We start from the raw sequence: 27,840 nt of genomic DNA on the forward strand, positions 1-27,840 counted from the left end.
ATTTGGGCCCACAGCTATGATCAAGCCACCCTTTATCGATTTATCTCTTCCGTGGATCCAAGTTTTTAACGAAAATGGTCTTATAAAGAAAGAAGTTCAAAAGTTTCTCAAAAAGTTGGCCAAAACGTATTTTGCATAACTTGCTTGCCTAATAGGCAGAGAGAATAATTTATCACTTTCTATCTTAGATTATTATTTTTATTGCTTACTTATGTTTTTTTTGTTATAAAACTATATTGAGGAAAATAATATTCAATCTGCAACTTCTACGGGGTGTGAAGTTCTGCACAAATAAGAAAAGGCAGGAACTGACTAAAGAAACATGAAATAGCAAAAGCACTACAATAATATTGTATTGAGTGGAAAAAGTAAAAAAAAATAAAGAAAATAAAGCAAAACGTTCTGCTGTTAAGAAAAATAAGGAAGTAAAGTTTAGAATGCTTTTTTGATATTGCTCATTCCAATGCACTTCAAATGATTACTATCTAGAAAGAAAGACTGTTTCTTCTCAATCAGAGGGAAAAAAGACTACCAGTTCAGGTAGTTAGTTTAGAGTTTTTAGACAGAGATAATGACAAGAAACAAGCTATACAGGGTGTATCGGCACTAACCCGACAAACTTTAACCAGTTATTCCTTAGCACATTTGGAGTAAAAAAATGTTATGGGCACTTTGCTGTCCGGTAGCATTTTTTTTTTCAATTAAAAAGAAAAAAATAAAAATTTCCACACTCCATCACTGTCATTGGCATTGCTTTTCGTGTTCAACAGCTGTTATAAGCAAGTATGTCGAAACGCGTCTTCGCTCTTTCGCACACACTAAATAATAATAGTTAAAAATGAGACAAATGGTGCCGTGCCATTTCGTTGTGATTGTAAAAGCGCGCCAATATAGGTACACACGTACATTATTCAACGGAATTCGAATAAAATATTGCCAGATGGGTTTTCAAACTTTGACAAAGGATAAAACAGTGGTGACATGTGGTGAAAATATGAATAATAATTTTTTTATTAAAAAAAACGTTACCGGACAGCAAAGTGCACATAAGATTTTTTACTCCAAATATGCTAAGGAATAGCTGGTTAAAGTTTGTCGGGTACGTGCCGATACACCCTGTATGTTTCAAGAGTTGGCGAAGTTAGAAAGTAGAAAAAGGCGAGAATTAGAAAACACAAAAAGTCCCACTGAAAAATGTTCAATTTTTGAAATTAAAAAAAAAGTTCGATTTAAAAAACCATTGGCTACAAATAATGACCTAAAGTTAAGGGGGTGGATTCCAACCCAGAGACCTTAATGTATGTTGAAGATGTAACCACAACAATTATTTATTTTGCTAAACATCAGTTACAGCAGTTTCAACCACGGAACGATTAAAAAAAGTTACTGAATATAATTTTTATATTTTTGGGAGGAACACCTGAAAAAGGTGTGTCCTATAAAGCACCTGCTGGCTATTTATATGCTTTACAGATGTATCTATTTAGAGAACAGCTAAAATTGACAAGGAGAGAACTAAAAGACATTAAAAATGTTAGCATTTTGACTGTTTGTATTTACGCAAAGTACTGGTTTCCAGCTATTTGCACATGGTCTGTGCCAAATAATGATTTACAGCTTTTCAACGACTTGGTGGGGTACGAAAAGATATTTATATCAATCACCTAAAAAAACTGCTACGAAAAACTATGGGACATCTTTGGTATATGTCCACAGAGCTTTGTGCTTTTGCATTCTTCTATTATGAAGTTTCCTTGGAAACTAAAGATTTGGTAGATTCTACGAAGCGAGCAACCCATGACTATGCTCTCATTCTGGTTAAAAACTTTGTTAATAATCGCCTTTTCGTGTGATATTTTGACGAAAGATGTTAAGACCCGGAAGGGTGGTGATGACTACCACAAATCTAAGACTTTTGTACATTCTATGAAAGTTGTTAATGACATAGCAGAGAGAGGAGTAGCGTTCATGGCAAGGCAAGGCAAGGGTCCTGGGTTCGAGTCCTAGATGTAACCGTATCCTTTTCTGATTTTTCTGTTTCAGATTTTCGTTTAGAAATTGCTAATATTGTCTTCAATAATTAAATATTATTATTGTATTCATATAACAAAAACTTTTATAAATTGTAAATTTAAACAACATATCCTGATGGAGAAACTATTGGTTTTGAAACATGATGATTATTTTTACTAAATAGTGGTGTAAACAAAGTATTTCAATTATTATTTATGTATTATCATCGTTTAAATTATTTTATTTATTTTTTAACTTATTTGTAATTTGTGTTGAATGATTTGTTTGATAAATTATAAATTTTCATTATCGAACACACTCTGCGTTTTTTAAATGTATTCCCATTCGAAACCCTAATTCTTTACACGGAATTTAGATTGGTATTTCTTCTTATTTAAATCGTTGGTTATTTGAATCCTTGTAACGTATTTCTATTATTGCTACTTACGCATTGTTAATATTGAACATCAATATGATTTCAATATATTAAGCGCTCATATCGAATTATATTTAATAGCCTTTGAAAATAAAATATTTATGCAATCCCGCCTAGAATAATCGTACCGTTTTTAAATTGAATTCATTGTATCATAGTTTAAATCCGTTACTGCCAGGAGGCTTTTCTGTTATTCCTGGAACGCGCTGTAGGAAATGCTCATTTATTTCGAAAAGTTTTCCTCCCCTCAGGCACAATTTATCGTGTCGCCTAATACCTGGCCTTTTAAGGCTTTTCTATTGTGGTTTAAGGGATGCATAAAATGTAAAGGTAAATTTGTTTTTACGTTCCGTTTCCATTTCAAGATGGTGGCCGTTTTATTGGTTTTGTAAATGTAAAATTGTCGTGTTTATTTGGACTATTTTATTAGCTTTTAAAATTTATATTTTGGTACCTACCTGCCTGAAGAAAGTTTGAAAAAAGAATTGTCATTGAAATGAAATAGTGACTACAGCATCCGTGGTCGAGGGGTAAGTCTCTCGACTAGCAATCTGGAGGTAGCGGGTTCCCGGCGTGCGCGAGATAAAAATATTTCATTATTTTGTGTTATTTCGCAATTTAATAATTTAAAATAATATATTGTATATTTGCGGCACGTTCCCGAATGTAAGAGACTCAGTATCGCCCTGGTGTAAGACCAACATTCATAATTGTAACGAATGAAATGGCTTTAGCCGTGTTTGGTGATCAGATATGAATAGTCGGGTGCTTCCTAACTTTCTTACTCTCCGTCTCCTTCTCCTCACTATCTTCAGACTCACAACATACCCCAATGGGGATAGTCCCACTGGCACCACAATTGGGAGCAGGTGGGATGTTTTTATTTTTTTTTTAATAATTCGTTTTCTGTTACAACAAGATCAATGATGCCATTTTTTGTAATATTAGCACTCTAGAACACCCAAAATTCACGAGCCGCCACTGGTTGTGGTATTCGCATTAAAATATATGTATATTCAAATTAAAATATATTTTTAATAATTACATATATAGTTAAAGAGGGAGAGAGAATAACAAATAGGACAATGGAATAGTGAGACAGTTTTATTTTCTGTCACCCTCTTTACACAACACATTGTACTGTCGAGCAAGTCGCGAAAATCTGTAATCTAATCTCGCCCTTGGGAAGAGCGACCAGGGCCTCGATACTCGACGACGTCATTCCACTCGAACAACGAGTGGTTCGACCCACTCGTTGTTCGAGTGGAATGACATTGAATTTACGTTTGGAGTATGTAAGTATGTACCTTCGACGAGACTCAAAAATCAGAAAGTATTTACTTTCGACGGCCTAGATTGGAGAATCGATACCCTGCTGCCTGAACACGGTGAACGGAAAATTCGACGTACTCTTCGAAACCTACAATGAGTTTACAAAATTTTTAGAATTACATACTCGCTGCATCAACAGTACTTTGCAATTCATGAGATAAAATATCTATACTTTTGTAATTATTATTTTCACAAATTAAAATATGTCTATACACTAGTAGATCCCCGCAATGCTTCGCTATTTTTTATTAAAACACAAATAACTTTGTTTACATCACTTTATTTCGATACAAAATCTCAACATGTTTCATGAACCAAGTTCACTTCATCAGGAGCACAAGTATACTAAAGTTATAATTAAAATTAGGTCTAGAAAGAAGAGGTAGAAGGAGCGGGGAGGGGTTAGGGTGGGGGAGGGTTATTCAAAGTAAGAATTAAAATGTCATTAGACGGGAAAGACCGGGTAATTGGGAAAATATTTAAAATGGGGTTTATAAATTTTTTTTTGTTTATTAATAATATCTGCTTTCATATTCACGTGTTTTCTTATTTCTAAGATTTCAAAATTATTGATTTGAGATACCTTGTAACCAGAATGTAGTATTTTAAAACCTAAATTAATATCGAAAGTATGGTCGTTATTTAATAAATGATCCGCAAATTCTGATTCACAGTTTCCCTTTAAAACCCTAAGATGTTCTTTAATTCTGATCTCAAAGTTTCTATTAGTTTTTCCTATATAAAAGGAATTACAATCATTACAGTTGAGTTTATAAACACCTGATTTTTTAGTTTGACTATCAATATCTTTATTATTAAGAATATATTTTTTTAATTTGTTATTCGTATAAAACGCCGGTTGAATAGTGAAGGGGATGTTTTTATTTATAATTTTGGAAGTATCATTATCTACTAATAGAATTCTACGCCATTGTGTTTGTATCTTTATAAATAGGATAAATATAAAGTTTAAAGAATTTATGTTTTTATTTTTTTATTTAGTATTTCATCTATCAATTTATTAGGATAGCCGTTATTAGATGCTATTTGTTTTATGATATTTAATTCTGAGATATAATTAGGATCCGACAAAGGAATCGAAATTAATCTATTAAGCATAGAATGGAAAGCTGCGACTTTTTGAGAAAAGGGATGATTTGATGAATTATGTATGACAATATCAGTGTACGTATCTTTACTTGTAATTGTACGTATCTTTACGGAAAATATTGAAATCTATTTTATTACCTATTATTGTTAAATTTAAATCTAAAAAATTTAAACTGTTATCTATACCTATTTCTAATGTAAATTGAATATTTTTATGTATTTTATTTAAAAAGTTTAAGAACATGTTCAATTGTCTTTCTGTTCCTAACCAAATGCAAAAAATGTCGTCCACATATCTCTTCCAACAATATACATTTTTAAGTAACAAGGCACCGCTATTAAAAATATTATTTTCTAAATTATTAATAAAAATATCTGCAATCAAAGGACTCGTACTGTTCCCCATGGCCAAGCCATCCTTTTGTTTAAAAATTGTATTGTTAAATTGAAAATAATTTTGTTTAAAAATAACTTCGAAAAATAAAATAAGGTCATGGATAAGGTCTTTCTGTAAGTTAGATGAATTTAACAAATTATTGATGATGGTTTTACTTTCTTCTATTGGAATACTAGGGAATAAATTTACTACATCAAAAGAAACCAACATAGCAAGATTAGGAATTTCCAAATTCTTTAGATAATTAACTAATTCTAACGAATTTTTAACTGTGTATATTGGTTGAAATATATTAGCATTATTAATTACAGTATTGATTGCTGACGCTAATTCGCTTCGCTATTGCTTATGTCTTTGTCGGGCACCTCTGACTTCTTCCACCATTAACTACTGTATATCACAATGTTGCTGTTAAACAAACATGCATTACATCCACTTGATTTCGACTCCGTATCTCATTACGGTGCAGAGATATTAAGTTAAGTATTCCTCGGGCGTCCCGGACTTCTTAATAACAACAAACTTTGAAATTTTCAGCGATATCGGTCGACTAATTTTCGAGTTTTGCGAGCACAAACATAGGCAGACTGATTTTTTACATATTGAGATTGAAAACCAACCACTTGGAATGTTTTTTAAAAATATTATACGACATTATTTTGCCACAGATCGCCTTCTATGTAGGGAAGTTAAAATTTGTGGTTGTATTGACAAGAAAACTGAAAAAAAAAAATCTTTGGAATTTGTTATTTATTTTTAGATCTCGACAAACGCGATACCAATCGTGTCCAAAACTATCATAAAACAACCAACCATAAACATTCAAAAAATTTCCTTGAAATTGGTTGTGCGGTTTCGGAGATTAGCTTGTACGAATACAGTGACACGTGATTTTTATATATTATTCTTTACGAAATAGACATATAATATTGCGGACTTTTCTGTAGGCCTTTTTAAGATGTACAATTCCTTTGTACATTATGTTGATGTATCTCATAAGGTTTAGCCAGCGTTAGCAATGTAAGCACCCTAAAATATTTTTTTTCCACTTGATTACAAAACATCGATTTTTCTCTACATTCTATAAACATAAATATGAATATAAAAATAAAAAAATTCTAAACGAAAATGAAAACCCTATCAAAATCCGTTCCGTAGTTTAGAAGAACTAAGCGCACAAATAGACAGACGCGGATAGCGATTTTATTTTATACTTTTTAGAGATGTATGTGTTACTGTTAATGGTAATACATTGAGTGCCCACTACATGAATTGTTGTTTAATTTAAATTGTCGCCTGATGTAGCTTAAGTCAAGCGAAACCGGTTGGTTAGTTTAAATAATTGGTGATTTAAAACAAAGTGTGTGTCAAACCACGAAGTGAAACAAAAACACATTGTTGTCCCGATTAGACAGATTATTCGGGGTTCGATTCGTTTTGTTTCTATTATCTTCTTCTTAAATGATTTAACTTATTTTTTGTTTGTATAAAGAAAATTTCTTGATTTTAGATAGTTTATAATGTTGTTATCTAGATTACTGCAGTTTGCAAGATTACGAGCATAAATTTAAACTCAGACGACCTTCGGGTAGGTCATAATAATACTGGAACCGGAGCCTCATATCGCATTCGATGTAGGAAATTTATGTAGATTACCTGTTAGACACCTCACGCCCAAACCCGAGAAATCTTAGCTAGACAGTAACGACCTAAATAATTGGTAGATACGTGTCGAATCCTACGATGATTTTGCTAGAAGACACTACATCAATTTTGGAATAAGTTTAGCAAAGCTACTTAAAATGTGATCGTACAATAAACACGAACAACTTGAGGTTACATATTATTCTTGATAAGTGGGACCATTTACAAAACGCAGCCATCCCAGGTGAAATGCAATTTTATTTAGGAAATCCAATATTTTAATGGCTTAATTAATGTTTTCTGAATATATTCTATCATCCAATTTATTATCATTATTTTTACATAAAATTTTCCAGTCACAAAGTGTTCAATTAATATTGTAAAACACTAAAATTCCAACGCTTTATCGGTGGTTAAGTACTAAATGTACACTTGGAAGTACGTGCCCCGGTTTTAAGTTTTATAATAAAATGGTAATGCGCTCGCCCCGCATATGGCTACACCAGCGCATAAATATTGAAACGCAATTGGCCCTCGGCCAGCGTTCCGTTTTCAAATAATATTCGTCGCACTTCCACGGAATACAACCGTTTTGTGGACATGGAGCGGGAACTTTGTCAAACAAATAGTTCTTGGAATTATGCCGTAACGACGCCATAACTGTTTCAGGATTTAAATTGAATTTTCACCACAGATTTTATTTTTTATAGACCCGGAACTGAGGAATACATAGATAATTCTACGCTTTTTATTATCATCCCTTTGCAAACTTGCACAATAAGTACCTAACTGCTCTGTTTTGTAAGATTTTTTTATGTGATACTCTGCGTCAGTGGACCGTGGCATGCGTTATATGGGAAATATTTTTATTTTTAATTTTTTTATTGATTTATTGTGAAAAACAGTATAATCCATTTACATTTCACAAATAACAGTTTATAAATTACAGTTTATAAGAAGTAAGTACATACATTTATTTGCATGGGTAAGTACATCAATACTATCTGATTAACCAGATTTGTTAAATAGTATGCTTATTGCCGTCTTAAATTCTCTTTGGTTCAAATTGAAAATGTCAATCACAGAAGAAATGTGTTTTAACAAAGTAGTTATTCTCCCCAAAGCATGATCATTGGTAGGTTGGTCCTGCCCCTTGGAAAAATAAATAATCTGTGCTGTCTAGCTCTGATGAAATTATCAGGGACATAAAAAGAAATTCGTTCCAGAATATCTGGATTGCAAATGTGCCCATTTAGCAGCTTGTGCGCCACTAACACCATTGCAATATTTCTCCTAACGTCTAGACGTTCTATCCCCAGCATTCCGGCAAGAAAATCAGAGGGATACAATAAAGGGTAATATCCGAACTCTCGCATGTAGAGGTATCGCATAAACTTTTTTTGCACCTTTCTCTGCTCCGTCCTAGTTTCAACGCACCTTTTTCGTATTTGTTTGTGTTATATATATTTTATTTTTATTTTTTACAGTTAAATAGATATTTCAATGCTCTATTGTGTTTTTGGGCGAAATATCGTTGGGAGCTGGAACTACTTGCATTGCCCATAGAAAGTTAACATAAATTTCACGACGTTAGTGCTCACCGTTTTGCAAATTTTTACTATTCATAGTTTTATTTGGAATGTTCTATTGTATGTTAATTATATTTGGCAAATATATTATTTAATTTTTAATACTTCTCGACAACAACTGTGAAGCATTTTTGGGTGCTCATTTTAAAATAACAATCAACATCACGTTATGTTGATTTATGCACATTTAATGCGTTTAAAACACATTTAGTTTGAAAATTTGATGGCTTTAGATCATTGATGTAGTCAATGCTTTAGATTCGTTAATTAATTACTGAACACATCTTGGCCTTTGAAATAATCGAGTATTAATACGCCCAGTAAAAAATAAAGTATCAGGTCTATAAAAACTGCCTTAATGTTCAAAATCGCCTACTCAGAAATAATGGAATAATGTGGCAAATTAGGTTCTTACGAAAACATTTAAATATTTGCGCCCGAACTACGCGAAATGAAAACACCTTTTGATGATGTTTTTTTCTTGCATAAATCAAAACAGGCGTCTGGGTAATGGGTATTAAGCGGACGTTTGAACCTTATCGCTATCTACGCAAGGAGTATTATTGTTTGCGGCTTAATTCCAAATGTTACACGACGTGGTGCATCTCCTTACACCGTAATGTACATTCTAACACAGCGTGCATTGCATTGTACATATAGTTTTGTATAAGTGATCGACGAACCGGTGGATGCAATCTGTTAATAATACTTTGGCTAGTCTATAATATACAGTTAGTAATACCTCCGTGGTCGAGGGATAAGGCTCTCGACTGGCAAACTGGATGGTGCGGGTTTATATCCCGGTATGCCCAAGTAAACTTTATTTGATTTTGTGTTATTTCACTAATTATTCATTTAAAAATAACTTGTAGTGTATTGGCGCCACGTTCCCGAGTGGAAGATTTCCTCAGTATCGCTCTGGCGGAACACCACCATTCAGAATTGAAAAGTTGCTTGAAATGGCTTTGGCCATGTTTGGTGATCTGAATAGCCGGGTATATTCCCCACCCTCCTCTTCTCCATATCCTTCCCCTCCCCACTACCTTCAGCCTTTCAAAATACCCACATCTCACTGGCCCCTGACGGTTGGGAGCAGTTGGAACTCTTGTGCGGATTCACATAAAAAATAAGATTGTAAAAATATATTCTATATTTGTAGAGCGCACTTGAGAAGATTTTTCACAAAAACAGCGCTATACAATTCAAACAAATACCTATATTATTATTATTGCTATTTTTGATAAGCGAAAGTATTCGAACTCGAAAGCTCCCGACAGAAAATGCGTAGATCATTGCTACGGAGGTATGAAATAAATACGTGTTCTGATGCTAATGATGACCTATACCAAACCGTTAACAACTTAATGCGATGATTAAAGCCGTGTTAACGTATTTTAAAGTGCGTGTTTATCAACACTTTAATACTGTGAACACGGCTCAAAATACCTTTAAAAATGGATACATATCTGCGTGGATTTTAAACTTTCGTTTTATACTTAGATATATGCATTTCTAAAGCAAGAAAGTATTAAAAGCCACGCCTAAACGTTACATTTTAATGTCACGAATATTAGCCAATTGTGTTTCAAGAACTTAATGGCAATTCTAAAATTTAAATGTTACAACTATGTATAGTAAACTTTTAAGGACCCATTTCCAAAACTTTCAAACTTTGAGGATTGTTGTGAGGCAGTAGGAAATTAGGTATTGGAAGGAGAATGGTGAAGGGTGAGAAGTTGTTGGAATGCATGAATGTTGGAATGCTGGCATAATTAAAAAATCTAAGTGGAATAAGTTGTTGTAGTGGAATATTTTTATTTTTTAATTGTGTATGTAAATTTACAGGAAATTCCCGAAAAACTGCGTACAAAAATATTTTCGGCTTCAACATTTTATCTATAAATAATGATGTACAGGGTTTTTCAATAAGAGGTGTTATTTTGATATTCAATCGTAAAAGATCAATGGTTTCGTTGCTTGTGTGGCACGTAGCGCTGTCTTGTTGAAAGTAAACCTTGTCCAGATTAATACCATTCAATTCCGGCCATAAAAAATTCTTAATCATCTCTCGATAGCGATCCATTCACCGTAACTGTTGTTCCAGCCTCATTTTCGAAAAAGTAAGGTCTAATGACTCCGCCGGACCATAAACCGCACCAAACAGTCACACGTTGAGGATAGAGAGGCTTTTAACAATAACTCTTGGGTTTTCCGAGCCCCAGATGCGACAATTTTGCTTGTTGACGAAGCCACCGAGGTGGAAATGGGCCTCATTACTCAAGATGATTTGCATTTGATGATTCACTCAAGTGAATTTTAATAATTTCAATGTGTTGTTGAAGTGTGTATCGTTCCATTTTTATTAATGGTGTAGTTTCTACTTGTCAAATGTCAAAAAATGACCGCTTCAAAAGTAACATCTACCGAAATAGCGGGCTATTCAAAATAACACCTCTTATTAGAAAACCCTGTAGTTTGGCCCCTACCCAAAAGGGCTAACTGCTATCATTGTTAGAAAGTAGATGCCTTGATTATTTAGATCTAGTTACTACCTAAATATTTTTATGTTGACAACGAAAATGCCATCTTTTTGTCATTTTTCGCCTGCTTTTCTTCAAATAACTCAAGTTCGCATTTTTAAGGGGAAAGGGTAAGTTAAATTGGGAAACTTTAAGACTAAAATTGTTCATTCATCAGATCTGAACTATTTTATAAAATAATGTGCCAGGACTGCCAGGACCACCAAGTAACTCCATAAACATCAAACTTTTTCTATTTGTATGATCATTTTATTTTGCTCGGGAATACATTTCTCAGTATGTCGTAAGTAAGTCTATTTATTGTCTTCTATTATAATCAGTGTCTTTTCTTCTCATAGTAGTTGATGATTTCGTTTATTGCTACTTGAGTTCTTATGTTGGCTTTGGAAACAGTTTTCAAAGAATACGTTAAAGAGTAAGGCGATAAAAATATATCTTATTTTCAATGTATTTATTCGAAAGCGAAATTTTTTTTGTGTATTTTTATAAAACTTTGTTTAGTATTATATCACCTTCCTACAAGTATGGGATTCTTCGGGGATTAATATGACTACTACTGTTCTGTACCTGCTGAATTGACATTTCTCAATCAAACTTAGATGATGTTCTCAAAGTTACACAACTATTACCTACTTCTTACAATGTTATATCGAGGTTAAGAAGAATATAGGTAGGTACTACTATAGACATCACAAAGAAGCCTACCTTCTCATGTGTTTTAGTTGTAAATTTGAAGGTCTCCATAGTTTGTGTGGTATTTTGCTGGCTTGGTTTCCGCCACAACCCAAAATTATGTTTGTTGAAATTATCAAAATTCATTACTTATATATATAATAAGGGAGCTTCCCATTTGGGAATTGTGGTATTATTTCTGGAGTTTAATGACTAACTAACCAACCTAAGTTATCCACTTTTTAACCTCTCTATTATTCCAGACCCTTGCAATAAAAAGACTTCATAATAATAATATTTGGTTGACTTTTTGACAGCGCCTTTTTTGTGAAAAATCACCTCACGGACGTTGTATTTGAAATACGGTACTTTATTTGAAATGTTTGAAGTATTTGACTTGTTTAATCAATATGCTCGGAATTTCCCAATATATATTTTTTTTATCACACGTTAAGTTTCGTGGAATTCTCTCTTCCATTCGATGTGCTTGTCCAAGTCTTTTGAACTATTCATCGATCTCACCTTTGCCTTATATTCTTGTCAGACCTTCTCCTTCGTAATTAGTTCTTACTTACGTTTACCCTATAAACGCCTCATTATTTCTGCAATACCAAGTCTGCTTTCATTCCATCTGTGCCGATGCTGCCTTAATGCCATACAGATCTTCCTTGTTTCCTTTGACATAATATCTTTATAGCGAATTCTGCAATCGGTCATCTATTCATTGTAGTGTCTGCATTATATATCCTTCACGAACATGTATAATATATCTGTATTCAATAAAATTCCAATTTACTACATCGTGTCATGTCTTCCTGGAAAATTTACAACTTTCTTTAGTGAAATACTGTTTCTTCCGGGATTATTTGGATTCAATTCGGAACGTCTTTCTACCTGTATTAAAATAAAAGTATTATTTTTAGATGTTGTACAGTTCAAAAAGTTATATCTGACATAAAACTGACATGAGCCCCGTTTGTCGGTCGTATATTTCCTATTATGGTTTATAAGAGACTGGCTGAGGGAGATCTTTTTACATCTCCAGCAGGACTATTTCAACCCTGCACCGCAGTGGGAGGGATGAATTAAAACGCCCTTCACTCCTGTCGCACTGGCCCTCGGTGATGGCTAGTGCGACAGCGGGATGGTGACACTAAGAGTCTGAAACAAGGTGCTGTATCATATTAAGTTTGATGTCCAAAGTATTGTTTTCTTTTTAATTAAAGTTTTTTAATATTATAATTTAAAAATAATATAATCATTTTTTTTCGTCTTTCTTTACAAACAAGTTCTTCTGTGTAATTATTGAAATTTAAATTATGAACATAAAAGTAAAATGTAGTTCTACAACGTCGGGTTTTGAAGCCGCTACCTTCAGACCCAAAATAAAATAACTAGCCATTCTACCGTGAAGGTCTTCAATGTCCATTCATGATTTTCCCGGTAAGAGTGTTTAATTGTTTGCAGTATTTAATTAAAGATTGTTTATTCAAATGAATGATTATCGTTAATTAATTTGACGGCCTCCGTGGACGAGGGGTAAGGCTCTCGACTAGCAAGCCGATGGCAGCGGGTTCGAATCTCGACGTGCGCAATTAAATTTATTAATTTTACTAATAATATATAGTATACTTGCGGCACGTTCCAGAGTGGAAGATACTCTCAGTATCGCCCTGGTGCAAGATTATAGCTAACCAGTGGTAACCAGATAATAGATGAATAGCCAGGTACTATCCCACCTTCCTCTTTCCCTTCTTCTCCCCATCTCCTCCCCCTCCCCACTACCTCCAGCCTCACAACATACCCCAATTGGGGATGCCATAGTCTCACTTACTCCAGACGGTTAGGAGCAGTTGGGACTCTTGCGCGGTGTTTACATAAAACATAAATATATCTGGCGTTAAAATTGATTTACCCCGTTAGTCATTTAAAAGCATGTCAGTTTTACCATTTTGTCACAAGTTATAGTATCCTCGGCTATTATTTCGGTGTCAGTCGGTAGAAGTGATGGCACTTGACGCTAAACAAAGCTGAAGTTAACGGTCAATAATGTTCAGTTTCCATTTCCTCCCAGGTCGAATATCGCTCACGCCACCACCACCCCCAGCCTGGACAACCTATCAATGTTCGAAAATGCTTTAACATCACTTTTAATCGAGTCGTCGTAAATTTGGTGCTATAAATTTGTGTGAAGCAATTTAATTATATCGATTAGTCAGGTTCCCACCAGGATTATTTTTACTGTCATGATTTGCTTGTCAAGAAGCTCTCATCGTTATGGACCTAAAAAGCCCTGGACAGAGCATTAGTGCGGTTTTGTATGAATGACATTGAAGCCAAATCTAGGATGAGGGGAAATTGAGTGACAGCCATCTTGTATGACTAACTTTTGAACTGATTTGTATGCACAGTGGTGCGTAATGAACTATTATTATTTTATTTTAATGTGTTTTAACGCAGTTATAAGGGTTTATGATTTTTGGGGATATTTGATGAGACAAGTTGACAAGCAAAATGAAGTAAGCTTGGCATTATTCATACATCGTCCCCCTCACCCCTCGGCTTAAATTGTTCTCGAATTGCTCCATCCACGGCTTTTGAGGTCCAGTTATTTTTACAGCCTAAAATTTCCATTTTGAAAAACGAATTCAATGATTGTAGGGATTAACTACAAAAAATGGTTTTTCCTAATTTAGTGATATTTTGTATTATTTTTCTTTATATGGCAGACAGAGCTTTGCACACACCGCTCTTTTCTGTTGAATTAAACAATAATAAATTAATAAAATATTGAGAAAAATACGAAATAAATATCTGTTAGTTTCTGATTTTTCGACCAATTATTTTCATCAAAATAAAAGTCTTTTGTATTTATTTTCAGCGTCAATGGACCCTCAACTTCCTTCCTTTAAATAAAATGCGTATACCATGATTACCCTACCGATGATTTCATTTTTTGTAAATTGAGGATGGAGCTTTTAAATTATACTGTTTTTTAGGCCCGGTATGATCGGTTGATTTTAAGCCTGGCTTGGTTGGATTGTCGAGCTTAGCACGGCTTCAAACATAATTCGTATATAAGCCGGAAGCCTGGATATCAGCAATATTACCCGTAATGTCTATGATTTTAATTTACGTTAGATAAGTACGTGTTTGATGTTTCTTTGTAAAATCAATTTATTGTCTGGTTAATTCTGGTTTTTCTGTCGTGGGTGGTTTATCTATGCTTTCTAATATCATCGCGAGATCGCGAACTTTCAAAATGCCAACGATAGCTGTTTTATTGGCGGGTGTATTTACGAGTTGATTTTTGATAAAGATCCCCACTTCAATCGAAATGGTGCTATATGCGAGAATACTCATTTTAAATATCATTTGTTTTGCTGGAATCAATGCACTATTCCTGAAATTATCACAAACAAACCGCTGATAACACTGTCCTGGCATTGGAAAATTTATCTTATAATACATTACCAGACTATTTGTCGCTTTTAGATTGATTATCAATTAATAACTTCAACATCCCTCATCGATCCATATTGATAAAATTATTTATTTATTTTACGCCTATTAAAGCTTTTACATACATATATAACAATATTTATAAATTATACTCGTAAATAATGCAGGAAATGACTGTTTCAAACACATATATAAATAAAAATATTGTTGAATTTGATCCTCACAGTATGTAGGTACAATACGTAAAAATAAAAAATCCAAAATAATTTTTTTCTTTCAGCGGACAAAATGCTGTTAACGTGCAAAATACTGTAATACTGTCAATTTAAATAGCTCCAATGCGATTCACGTATATTTAGATGAAATGGAAGTACGTAATTACTCACGTAAACGTCATATTTGAAATGTGTTATTTCTAGCGCCGCCATGTCTAAAAAGGGAACTATTTTGTCCGCTTATTTTTTTTTTCTTCCGAGAAAAACCACTTTATTTTTCTCATGAACGTCTCGTGTAACCGCAAGAGTGACTACAACCTAAAATGAAGTTTTCAGAGGCTACTGTTTTTTTTTTTTTTTTAAACAGCCATATTTTTTTAAAAATATTTTTACAAAAATATGTACATCTATTTATATGTATAAGCGATTTTGATTATATTCGTAGCCCTCCTCACTAGGAGATCCTGTGTTGAGGAAGACTAGGTTTTGAGAGTTTTTTTAAATCAATTGTAAGAAAAGAAACTGAAACAAAAATCCATTCATCTCGGTATCTAGTTTAAAGCGTTCTTGAGTGCACATTTTTTTACACTATTAAAATAAAATGAAGCTTCTTTTCACATTGAATTAATGGTGTACATTACATGGTTGTTTCAGACACCACCCTTGGTGAATTAGCGTGCAGGAGGTAGTCGGAGGGGGCCGCGGGGAGCTTCATCAGCCATGGCGTTTGCGGGGCTCAAGAAGCAGATCAACAAAGCTAATCAGGTATGTCTTTATTGTCAATTGTCCATCGTTAATTGTCTATTGTCCACTATCTCTCAACATGGCAGCGTTTCTAGTTTAAAATAACGCACTTTTATTTGTTTACAGTACTTTTATTTGCAATACTATTTTCGACGAGGTGTCGCTATCATCGTAGCTTCTTCAGGGCAGTATTATACTACATCAATACATACTAAAGGCTTAACTAATGCAACGACTCTGGAATGCCCGCGTTTAATTATTTCACCATAAATATATACGACTGCCGTATGCATCATATATATTTTATTATTTTTCTTTATATGACATTGCACCCACCGTTCTATTCCGTCAATTAAGCAGTAACAAAATATATATATTTGTGTTTTTTTATTTATTTTTGGTTTATTCAAAAGAATTCGTGCAAAGAAACATAATACATTATATGATTAAAGTAAATGCAAGAAAGACAAAATATATAACATTATAGCATTACATAGCACCCAATACAAAAGGAAATTGCGTACATATGTCTGTGTACATTTAGTACGTGTACTTGTATTCCTGTGGTTTGAGGGAAACTCTCTATCTGTTGTGTAGGGGCGCGCCGTGGCATTGGACTACAGCCTAAACGTAGTGTTCTCGGATTTCCGGGAGCGCTGACTCGTTTATCATGTAACTGAATTATTAAATTGAATTTTATTTCTTAATTCCTTATTAGTGTGCGGAAAAAATCATTTTGAGCTGCCTAATTACGCGTTCTATTCAATATCCTCCAACACCCTTCAACCTTTAATTTCAAAGTAAAATACTTCAGCCCTTTCCTAGCTATAAGACATATCATATTTTCTCTTCATCTATTTTCTTCTAATATTATCCCTTAGCTTTATTGTTTGCTGTGGTTTACTTCTTTGAACTTCCGGGCACTAAAGGGCGAAGGGTCATGACACTGGTTAACCAGCCACTTATTAAAGTTCTTATTTTTTCCTGACCCCTTTCTAAATCCCTGCCTCTATTCAATGGGTCTTAAGTGTGATATTTTCACTGATCACATAAATTGTGCTTTACCTCTGACACTCACTGTTGTTTGACTTTTCCTCGAAGACTTATCCTCAACGTAAGTAACCTTCTTTAGCTTATGAATTCAAGAACATTAGTTTTTCTTTGTTTCTAAGAGTGTTGCATGGAGCATCAGTAATTTATTGCCCTAATTATAAAAGTTTTCAAAGTAACTGTTTCTAGGAGCTGTATATCGTGTGAATTTAGTATTTCAAACAGCTTCACATTTAGATTTCATTTATATTTTTCGAAACTTCAGTTTATCTAATCATTTCAACATAAAATAATCCTGAACACTACCTTAAAGCTTAAGGTAATGAGTTTCCCGAAAGGTTTTCATTTCAACTTTTTGCCATTAGTGTAACGCGGCTTGCTTATTTTATTTAAGACGTGTTTCTTGGTCGGAGAAGTAATTGGATTAGACTAATTAGGTGACATGGTGTTAACTACGTTGATTATTTTAGCAGACACTGCCCGGCTAGCGATCATCTGACGTCACCGGGCCTAAGAGCCAGTTGCGTTCCTTGTTTCACTCCTTGTTTCAATGGAGTCTAGAATATTGTACCTATTAAACACGTTATTTATTTATTTACGCCCTAGCAGACTATTACATGAAATAAATGTAAGTTATACATTTGTGTCAACTAATTGTTATACATAATAACATTGGTAAAGCAAATACAGGGTATTGAATTATAAAATAATTAAGGTTACAAATTATAACGCAAGACACACGTGTAATAATATAGAAAAAAAAACACTTCTTTAAAATAAGAAATAAAATTATGTTGAATAGCAGCAAGTGTAAAATATAACATAATTTTAATAAATGAAGTATTTCAAAAAATATAAAAAACCAAAATGGAAAAAATCTATATTCATCACGGAGTGGTAAACTCTTAAATTTCAGGAAAATATTAATGAATATTTCTTTTCATCACTAATACGGAATCTATATATATGTTCACAACATTCCCAAATCTAATACTAAAATTACCCTGTCGATAAATAGGTGTTCGAGCCTGATAATTTGTTTTCTAATTGTGACAGAAAAAGGTTTTTCTCGTCTTTCTGATCGATATATACACGGTGTCCGGAAACTCGTATAAAAGCGGGAAACTGGTGAATCTACATCACATTTGGAGTCGATTTTGTAGTATAATTTTTTTTTGATTTGAGCTTTCGTTTTCGAGTAAATCGAGTCAGAAGTTGATTTTTTTTTAATCAAATTCTTATAAATTATTACTGAAGATCAAAGTACCCAACTAATTAAAACTATTTAAAAGTAAAACAAATAAAGAAACCCGGATTTAAAGCATTATTTTGAAATCACCCTTCATTTAATCCGGTGTAATCATAAAATATTTCTGCTCTGCAGGGTTAAAACATCTGTTGTTCTAAAATTCATACCTATCTCTGACATATTCGCAAAATATAGCTTTCTCTAGTATGCTGGGTTCAACTAACATATGTAGGAAAGAGACGCGCGATAAGCAGATGTCACATTTCTGTTAAATCGTAAGTAGGTCAGTTTTGGTTTATGAGTCTCCGCAGGTGGCCGTATTTATGTGATTGTACATTGTTTACATTGAATTTTGCTTTAAGAAGTTTTCTCGTTAATTTAAACATAAAAGCGAATTGTGGTCGAAATTTGTGTTTTAATACGCGTTATTATTGTTTTGATAGTGATACTTTAAGATTTATCATCGATGCGTTCGACGTGTTCGAAAACAGTTGTACGTTTTTAATGTTTTGATTTTGAGACTTATCATCGATGCCTTCGACGAGGTAAAAATTAACTCCGACATGATTCAAATAGTGCAATAATCAATCATCAGACGGACCCAACTGTGCTTGGAAGTTAACGGTGAACATTTAAAATAATTTATGTGACGTGTTTGTGTTTTGAATTGGAGATCGGAACATCGCTACATATTGTGAGTACCTACCTATGCTAATAATAATTCCAATCCGTTGCGTCGGCGTCTCAGATCGAATGACGAAAAAATTTTAACCCTGAAATAGCCGAAAAATATTTTTTTTGTTTTTTTTTTTTGTGAAAATGCTCAAATCAAAAAACTTTATGTTTATTTGGGTTCCCCATGTGGTGTAGATTCTAGTTTCCCGCTTGTACTACAAGTTTCCGGACACCGTGTATAATTATATTTTGGCGAGAAGTTCAGGGCTTTTAATACCATCATCAATTAGAAATAATCCGCCCATCTGACAGCGTAATCAAATTTAGTTGTTTCATCAGCAAGAATTAATATTTGGAATTGGAATATTTATCTTAAAATTACACAATTTTCATCGATTTCGACAGAATAAGTACACTATTTTTTATGTTTTTGTATGGTTTTGACCTGGGTTGAATGCACGGTTCAACTCAAGGACAACACGAATATTACATATTTGATGACATTATGTCTAAGCAGTTGGTACAAGGCGAATCGCTACCGCTATCGGTAAGATATAGGAGTGATTTACCACAGCGCACAAACATGGATTTTACACAAAGACTAATGATTTTATTTATTTATTTATTTAAATTTAATTAAAATCAAATTCTTAATGAACATCTCTTAGTAAATAATCACGTCCCGCTTGACAACAATGAACTTAAACCCTTGCACATAGAAAAAAGGGCCTTAGATTAAATTTACTTGAACAATTAGAAATCAATAAAAGAACCAATGACTTTAATATAACATTAATTAATAAAGCAAGGAAAATTATTTATTCCCCGCTTCTAAGTATGTTCACAAAACCTAAACAATATAACACATTTAAATAAATTAATTACTGCTACATCATTATTAAATAATTGAAATGACATTAATGTGGGGAAAACAGACTTCAAAATACCCCCACAGAATATGAAATCTATTGTCACAATTATTTTTATCAGTAAATTGGTTTAAACGGTAATAAATCATTTTAAATTGGGAGGGGGTAAAATAGAATCATATTAATAAGTCGTCTAAACGTGGCTAAACCACAGTTTGAAAATGGCCTTGAAAGCCGAAACAGCTGTAACAATAACAAAAACCAAAAAATACTTGCAGAACTTAATAATTATATTATTAAATTTGATTTTAATTAAATTTAATAAAATTAAATGGAGTTCTACGAATTAAACACAAAAACAATAAATAAAGACTAATGATAGTTGAGAGTAAGGTAAATGTATCTGATATTACTATCACTATCTCCAAAATTCTGGTGGACCACGTAGGGCTAGACAATATTCATCAGTTATCGCTACACTACACGACTGACTGTTTGGTTGCGAAAGAGGTTATGAAAGCATTCTAGTTTTGACGTTTCGGATTTCAATAATGATGTGTGGCGTCGCGGGTCTGGTGATTAAAGTAGCTAATACGGACTGTGCGCGACAAGTTGTTCGCGACGTAAGTACACAACATTAGTATCGCAATAACAGTATGTTCAAAACTCGACCATCCCTACCTGCTTTTTATAACATTTTAAGGCTTTAAAATTCGTTCTTATAACCCTCACGAGCCTAATTTCTGTGTTAATAGAAATGAACAATGTCACATAAAGATAATGCGAACATTTTATAATCAAATTTCATCAGATCAAGGCGGCTACATTAGCGTAATTATAATTAGAAACAAGAATGTCTACTCTGATAATAACGCAACGTCACCCCCCTGAATTCGTGTTTCCAGTTGATTCAAAGTTTTCCGCTAGAATAAGTTCTCGTACAAATCATCTCGAATTAAAGGAGCGTCCTTAAAACGAACAGACTGAAGCGGTTGGCCAGAGTATCTACATTTCTACTCGAAACATTAAACCCGGATATTAAAGCTATTTGTTAATGGGGGTAAGGACCCCCCCACTCAGTGTTGAATTCTTAAAAGTCTATAATAAGGACATTACCAAAAAAGTTTACATTTTTTAATCTGCTTTCCTTGTTATGTACGGGTAAAACCTTTTTGAAAACCGAATGTCGTCTATTATAACTTTTTAATAATTTGTTTAATACGTTTAGTGTGAGGATGGGATGGATGGGCGATGGCCTATTGTGACCTTTGCCTTGTGATTAAAGAAACCAAAAATACCGTATCAGAGAAACGGCCTTGTCTTTCTTTTGCCTCCCGATTTGTTCTTATAAAGTTCGATGATATGTATCTGTATTTAAATTTATGTTATTTTTACATCATTGTTACCCAAATGTCTACTAAAAATGAACACAACAACGTTTGGACAACGTTTCCATATATTCCTGGCTCCTAAGGTATATAATGGGTTCAAGCAGAAATGCAATAAGATTAAAACAAGCCCTCTTTAAAAGCAAATTACCGTATGGCTCATAGAATGTGGCAGAATGTAATCGGAAAGCTTTCTGAAAGAAATTATTGTCTGACTGAAGAAATACCATTAAGTGAATTCATTCCGACTTTATCCACATCATCGTATATATATTTATTATTTTTGTTTTTGTTTTACAATTTGTATTACGATATATGTACAACACTGTATAATTGTTTTAATATTTTATACCTTATATTTTTACCACCATAATTCGGGCATTTGCCTAGTTTGGGGTATTAACACAGACATAGGAATTAATAGACGAGAAGATAATGGCGAGGGGTAAAATCAACTGTTGAAGAACGAAGGGGGTAAAGCTGACTGTGATTCGTCAATAAATCAATCTGACAGTAAATAGGCATCTCGCATTATAATATCACCATTTAGTTCTTAAAAGTAAAATCTGCTTTTGAATGAATCGACATTTTTACATGGGAGCGCAAATTACTCGCCACGTTATGAACAAATTTGCGAAGTCCAAATTCGGCAAAAAATTTCTTCTATTTTCAGAGTCGAATATTTCGTTTAAGTATTTAGTTAAGACACTTTTATAAATGTTCATAATTTACTTCCCAGCAACCAACCAGCTTTGTGTTTCGCGTCCAGACGTTTCTCGATGTGATAGTATATGTTTCTTCAACTGATCCATATTATACGATGTGAATATGCTTAAAATAAAGTAAAATAATGCTTATATATGGAATGTAATACGACAATTGGGTTTATTCTCTTTTTCACATCTATTTTTACAAGTTTTCATAGCACAAGTCAACATTTTGCCGTGTTATTTCGTAAAATGAACCGATGATGCCTCGACCATAGTTCGCACAAGAATGATGACGTCACGTTTTCAAATTTCACTTGAGGCCATACGCGAGCACAGCCGGCTCCAATGGAACCGGTATGGGGAGTGGGGATAATACGCTTTTAATCACTTAGGGCAGGTCTACTAATATTCATATGTCTATGGGTATTAATAATTTTTTTTTGTTTTTTAATTTTTTTATTGCAATTTTTTTATGATGAAGTTCACCAAAAAGGGTGACAAGACTTTGTGGCGATTTCTCTAATGACGGATAACCTCTGACAGTGTCAAGGATACCAGAAAAATCCTTTTGTTTTCTACTCTTTGTAGAGGTACATATTTGTGTTTATCTGGGTCGGGAGTTCGTTGCTACTGGGCGTGACCCTATTTTCAATCCATTTATCATAAAATTTTCACTCTGTTATCACCCACACAACGTGCCACCCATGCCTTGGCTACCATGTCGCAATGCACTTTGGCGTAGCACGGATCGTAGAAAGATACTGTCGTAGAAGCTAGAAGCGGGCCGCTATCTCCTGTTATTTATGCGCTCCTGACTCGTCCGCAGTCCGTAGAACCTTATAGTTAAACCCGCAACATCATTGCAATTCGCCTGCTTCCTTCCTTCGGTAAAAGCCGGCAGTAAATACATCGAGTTAAGTAATGGAGCCTTCGTATTTATAAGAAAACGTTAATTTAATTCTGAAAAGCATTAAGGTTTTATACATTTATATATTTAAGAGAAAACAGGGTTGTAAAGACTTTGCCGTAATACGGTTGCCCGTAATGTAAGAGGCATAATATAAAGGGTTTTATTCTTCATTTATGTGTTTCTGGCTTTTCCCTTCGACGGTGTTTATTCTTTCTCGTCTATTCCAGTGCGAAGAAAAATAAGAGTATTCACATTTTAGTGTTTTAATGCGAATAATATTATTTTTTAAATAGAGTAATACAATCGTTCCCGTTTACGGATCCCCTGGCAATATTTATATGTTATTTGTTCAATGATGGCGAACTTAGCGAGTATTGAGCCCGCGACGCCTGGATGGGAACCTGATTCATTTGTCTCCTCGGCTACTAAACGGGGTTTACAACCCAAAGATCAATTAGATTAAAAAAATTGATGTTTACCAGGTGTGGTGAAATGTAGCCTTCGTACATGGATGGGTATTTATTTATTTATTGATTGGATAATTTGTATAGCGCCGCTTTTGTGAGATATCACCTCAGGGGCGCTTTACAGTTGATGCAGGTATTACAAAATATAAATATTACAAAAATAAGTGAAATTAAGTTAAATAAAATGAAGTACATGAACAGGTGATGAAGTACAGGAACAGGTGATACGAAGATAGAAGATGGAGACTCTGCAGCAAGAATCCTAAGTGGTGAGGAAACTGGACCAGCTGCTGCAGCGAGAGAGTCCACCGCGTCCACCAACAGTGCCAGCACGAGGTTCGTCATCCGTCCAGGTATGTGTCTGCTGCTAATAGAGCGCTGGCACAATATCCTCTCATAGATAACAGATTTTATGCCAGATTTTTATGGTTAAATAAGCGACGACTGTTGTTTTAAGTCGTGGTCGTGTGGGATCAATTCATAGTTGGTTCTGTAGTTTAAGTAATATTTATCCAATTAAAATCTGTCGTGTTGCCTGTTGAAAATATATCCTTAGGGTTATTTATTTATTTACGCCCTTTTGGGCTTTTAAGTACATAAAAATTACAAATTTCATTTTTAACAACAGTATATTATAACAAACAATAGAAAATCGAAATAAAATAGAAATAGTAATAAAAATAGTTATGATATCATTTTCAATATTTGGGTATATTTCTACGTTTGTGGTATTTAATCGCGCTTTCGTTTAGTTACAACACAGTTTACCAAGATTTTTTTCCCCAAATGGAACCATTCATTTCAGTTTGATGGCCTAACGATAAAACGATATGTTACTTCCGAAAGGTTTAGTAAACAATGACTAATTCATTTCTGAGAATTCTCGAATTTCGCTTATTTAAATTTGGAATAAAATTAACCTTTGACATCCAAAGCTTTAAAAAGAAGAAAAATATTCACTTCCCAAATAGACATTGTTATTTTATTTTCGGAAATAATTTCATTACAAATATTTCCCTTGAAAAGTTTTCATTATTCTATTCATACCTTTATTTTATGTATAGGTGGTCGATAGTCCGGGTGGTATGACCCTCGTGTCACAGTTGGACAAATCGAGCCTGTTTCTGATGTGAAACATCTTTTGGCGCGCCTGGGGTATATATGGGGTAAAACCGACTGGAAGATTAGACAGTCGCTCTGCGCTTTGTACGGCCAGCCTCGTCCTCGTGACTCGTCTGCTATTTCCGCCAGGCGGCCAAAACTCTGTGCGGTATATTTGTATAGGTGGTCTTATTGTTATTACGCCTTTAGTTCTCATTCGCACCAAAACGATTTCCGTTGGCACAATATTGGTTTTGTCTCTCATTCGCACCAAAACGATTTCCGTTGGCACAATATTTGTTTGGTTTCTCATTCGCACCAAAACGATTTCCGGTACAATATTTGTTTTCTTTCTCATTCACACCAAAAAAAATTCCGGTGCCACAATACTGTTTTTGTTTCTCATTCGCACCAAAACGATTTCCGGCATAATATTGGCTTATATTACTCTGTTTTCTTTTTGCAATTTCAGGAATGTTTTTACGGTTCACGTTATTTAATATAAATTTAGATGTGACATCGGACATTCCTTAACCCCTGAACCCTCGGAAGGACATTACTAGCCGCAAACATGATATTCCATTCCATCACATTCCAGTAGAGCAGATCTGATCGGTGCATCCATACATTACGAGTATAAAAGTGTTTTTATATTTTTTTGTTTAATGCGTACATGTGATTTTTTCATCGTTGGAAATAGAAATAATTATTCTTCTCAGTTTATCTCAAATATTTATACTTGATCATCTTGATAAAATCCAAAAAATGTCCTAGTGTAAGATTGCAATTTCGCGGGATTTTATCGTCGACAGGTGAATGTTAAAAATATTTTTATTGTATAAACGGCGTAAAAAGTGGAGTGACAGTTTTCTCACTAATTCCCTACACAAAATGATTGTGTTTTATTTGTTTGTTACAATATAAGATAAAATATTTCAGGACCCCTCTTCCATAGAAGCATTAGCTTGTGGCTGGAAGAGGAGTGTACATTGTTTTATTGCAATAAGTAAGTAATTAAAAATTAAATGATTTTAAACTTATTTAAATGAAGTGAGTTATTTTTCATGAAGTGAGTTATTCTAAAGATTAATTCAATTGGAGACATTTTTATTTTTTGTGAGTTTGTCTTTAAAATATTTTTTTACAGTGTTTATTATTTTGATGTTATCATTAATGTTTCTAATTTCTTCAGGTAGTCGATTGAAAAAAATTCTTGCCCGGTAAGTGTAATAATTTTGTGCAAAGGAAGTGTTTAATTTTGGGCATGGAAAAATATATTTAAGTCTAGTACGGTTTTCAGTTAGAAATTGATACTTGTCTTTTTCTTTTATGATTTGAATTAGTGCATTTTTAATATAAAGATCTTTAAATGAAGGCACTTGAAATTCTTCGAATAATCGATCCGTTGGGTAATCGGAAGGTTTTCGTAATATTATTTTAATTATTAACCTTTGTACCACTTCTATTGGAGTAAGGTTAGTTTTGTATGTGGATCCCCAACTAATGATACCATATTGTAGCGTTGATTGGACCAAGGCATAATATATTAAATATAGGTTTTTTAAAGACAAAAAATTTCTGATTCTTAAAAATACATATATCAGTTTTCTGATTTTTTTTACAATTTGACATATTTGTTCCTTCCAATTCAAATTTTTATCGATAATTACTCCTAGATATTTGATTGTGTTTGTGTTTTTTAGTATTGTGCAGTTTTGGAGACAGTAATTTTTATTATGTATTTTGGAATTGTCATGAATGATAATGTTAAAATTTTTAGGGATGTCTTTTGTGTGTATTGCAAATGGAATTACATATGTTTTATCGCTATTTAGTGATAGCAAATTAATGTCGAAGAAATTCTTAAGAGTATTTATGTCTTCAGTGGCTTTAAGTATTACGTTTTCCCAAGTTTTTTCGCTTATTATTAGAACTGTGTCGTCGGCATACGAAGTAATTTGGCCATGTAGTGGTTGAAAGAAAATGTCGTTAACATATATGGTGAAAAGAATTGGTCCAAGCACTGTACCTTGCGGGATTCCAAAGTCAGAATGTTCTTTATCGCTATTGACATTATTTATTTTTACGACTTGTGGTCGATTTTTTAGGTAGTTTGAAATCCATTTAATCGCATTGTCTTTTATGCCTATATTATTCATTTTTTTTAGTAGAATCTTATGCGATATGCTATCAAAGGCTTTCCTTAGATCAATAAATATACCTGCACATTTTTTACTTTTATCTAAAGATTCGTAAATGTATGAAGTTACGTTAGCAATAGCATCTTGTGTGCTGAGAGATTTTATAAATCCAAACTGGTTTTTGTGTATTATTTTATTATTATCTAGGAAATTGACTAATTGTTTTTTTACTATTTTTTCAAAGATTTTTCCTATATTTGAAATTAAACAGATTGGTCGATAATTTGTTACTTGATGTGGATCTCCAGATTTGTAAATAGGTGAGATTATTGTATTTTTGTAGTTCGTTGGAAATATTCCTTTTGTTAAACTTAGGTTTATTAAATGAGTGATTGGTTTTATTAAATAAGGTTTCATAGATTTTAACATATGTGCCGTAATAGAATCAAAACCGGGAGACGAACCTACTTTCATATTATCTATTATTTTTATGATTTCACATTCTGTTGTCGTTTCAAACGTTGAGAGTATATTACGTTCCTGTAAGTTTTCATTATTATGATTTTCCGGGATAAAAGATTTTTGGATATTTTTCGCAAGATTTTTTCCGACATTAGCAAAAAAAGAGTTAAATATGTTTGCACATTGTTTAGGTTGCATATTGGCATCTATAATTTTGTTATCATGCTCAATATATTTTACGTTTTGTGTTTTTTTTGTATTGTCAATAGCCAAATTAACTGTTTTCCACATTTGTTTTTGGTTATTTTCTGAGGATAATATTTTATTTTTAAAAAAATCTTCTTTACTTTTTTTAATATAGGCTGTTAATTTATTTTTATATTTTTTATATAAAATATATGCATTTTCATTTTGGGGATTTTTTAAAGTTGTCTTGTAAAGTTTTTCTTTGTTTCTAATAGATATTATAAGTCCTTGTGTAATCCAAGGCTTTAAACATCTTAATTTAGATTTTATGTGTGTTGTTGTTTCATTTGTTGAATTTTTAATGTGTTGCGACAGGGTATTTTCAAAGTTAGTCGAACATGTTTCAGTGTCATTACTGTTTAAAACATTGTTCCAATCCTCTTTTTTTAGCTTTTCAGTGAGAATGGTCATATTAATG

The 27,840-nt window shown here is 33.2% G+C and overlaps 1 protein-coding gene across 5 annotated transcripts in view; it reads left to right on the forward strand.

Annotated features, from left to right (window-relative positions):
- EndoA (SH3 domain containing GRB2 like, endophilin-A) overlaps positions 1 to 27,840 on the forward strand; it is a 241,762-nt gene that overhangs the window by 143,240 nt on the left and 70,682 nt on the right. For all 5 annotated transcript variants that reach the window (XM_089641843.1, XM_089641865.1, XM_089641856.1 and 2 more), the window contains one exon: positions 16,065 to 16,175. In XM_089641843.1, the coding sequence (XP_089497969.1) occupies positions 16,131 to 16,175 (45 nt within the window). In that variant the 5' untranslated portion in view covers positions 16,065 to 16,130. The remainder of the gene's footprint in view (positions 1 to 16,064; positions 16,176 to 27,840) is intronic.

This window comes from Hesperophylax consimilis, chromosome 2 (genome assembly GCF_061612785.1).
Source record: "Hesperophylax consimilis isolate HC1 chromosome 2, BYU_Hcon_1.0, whole genome shotgun sequence".
NCBI lineage: Eukaryota > Metazoa > Arthropoda > Insecta > Trichoptera > Limnephilidae > Hesperophylax > Hesperophylax consimilis.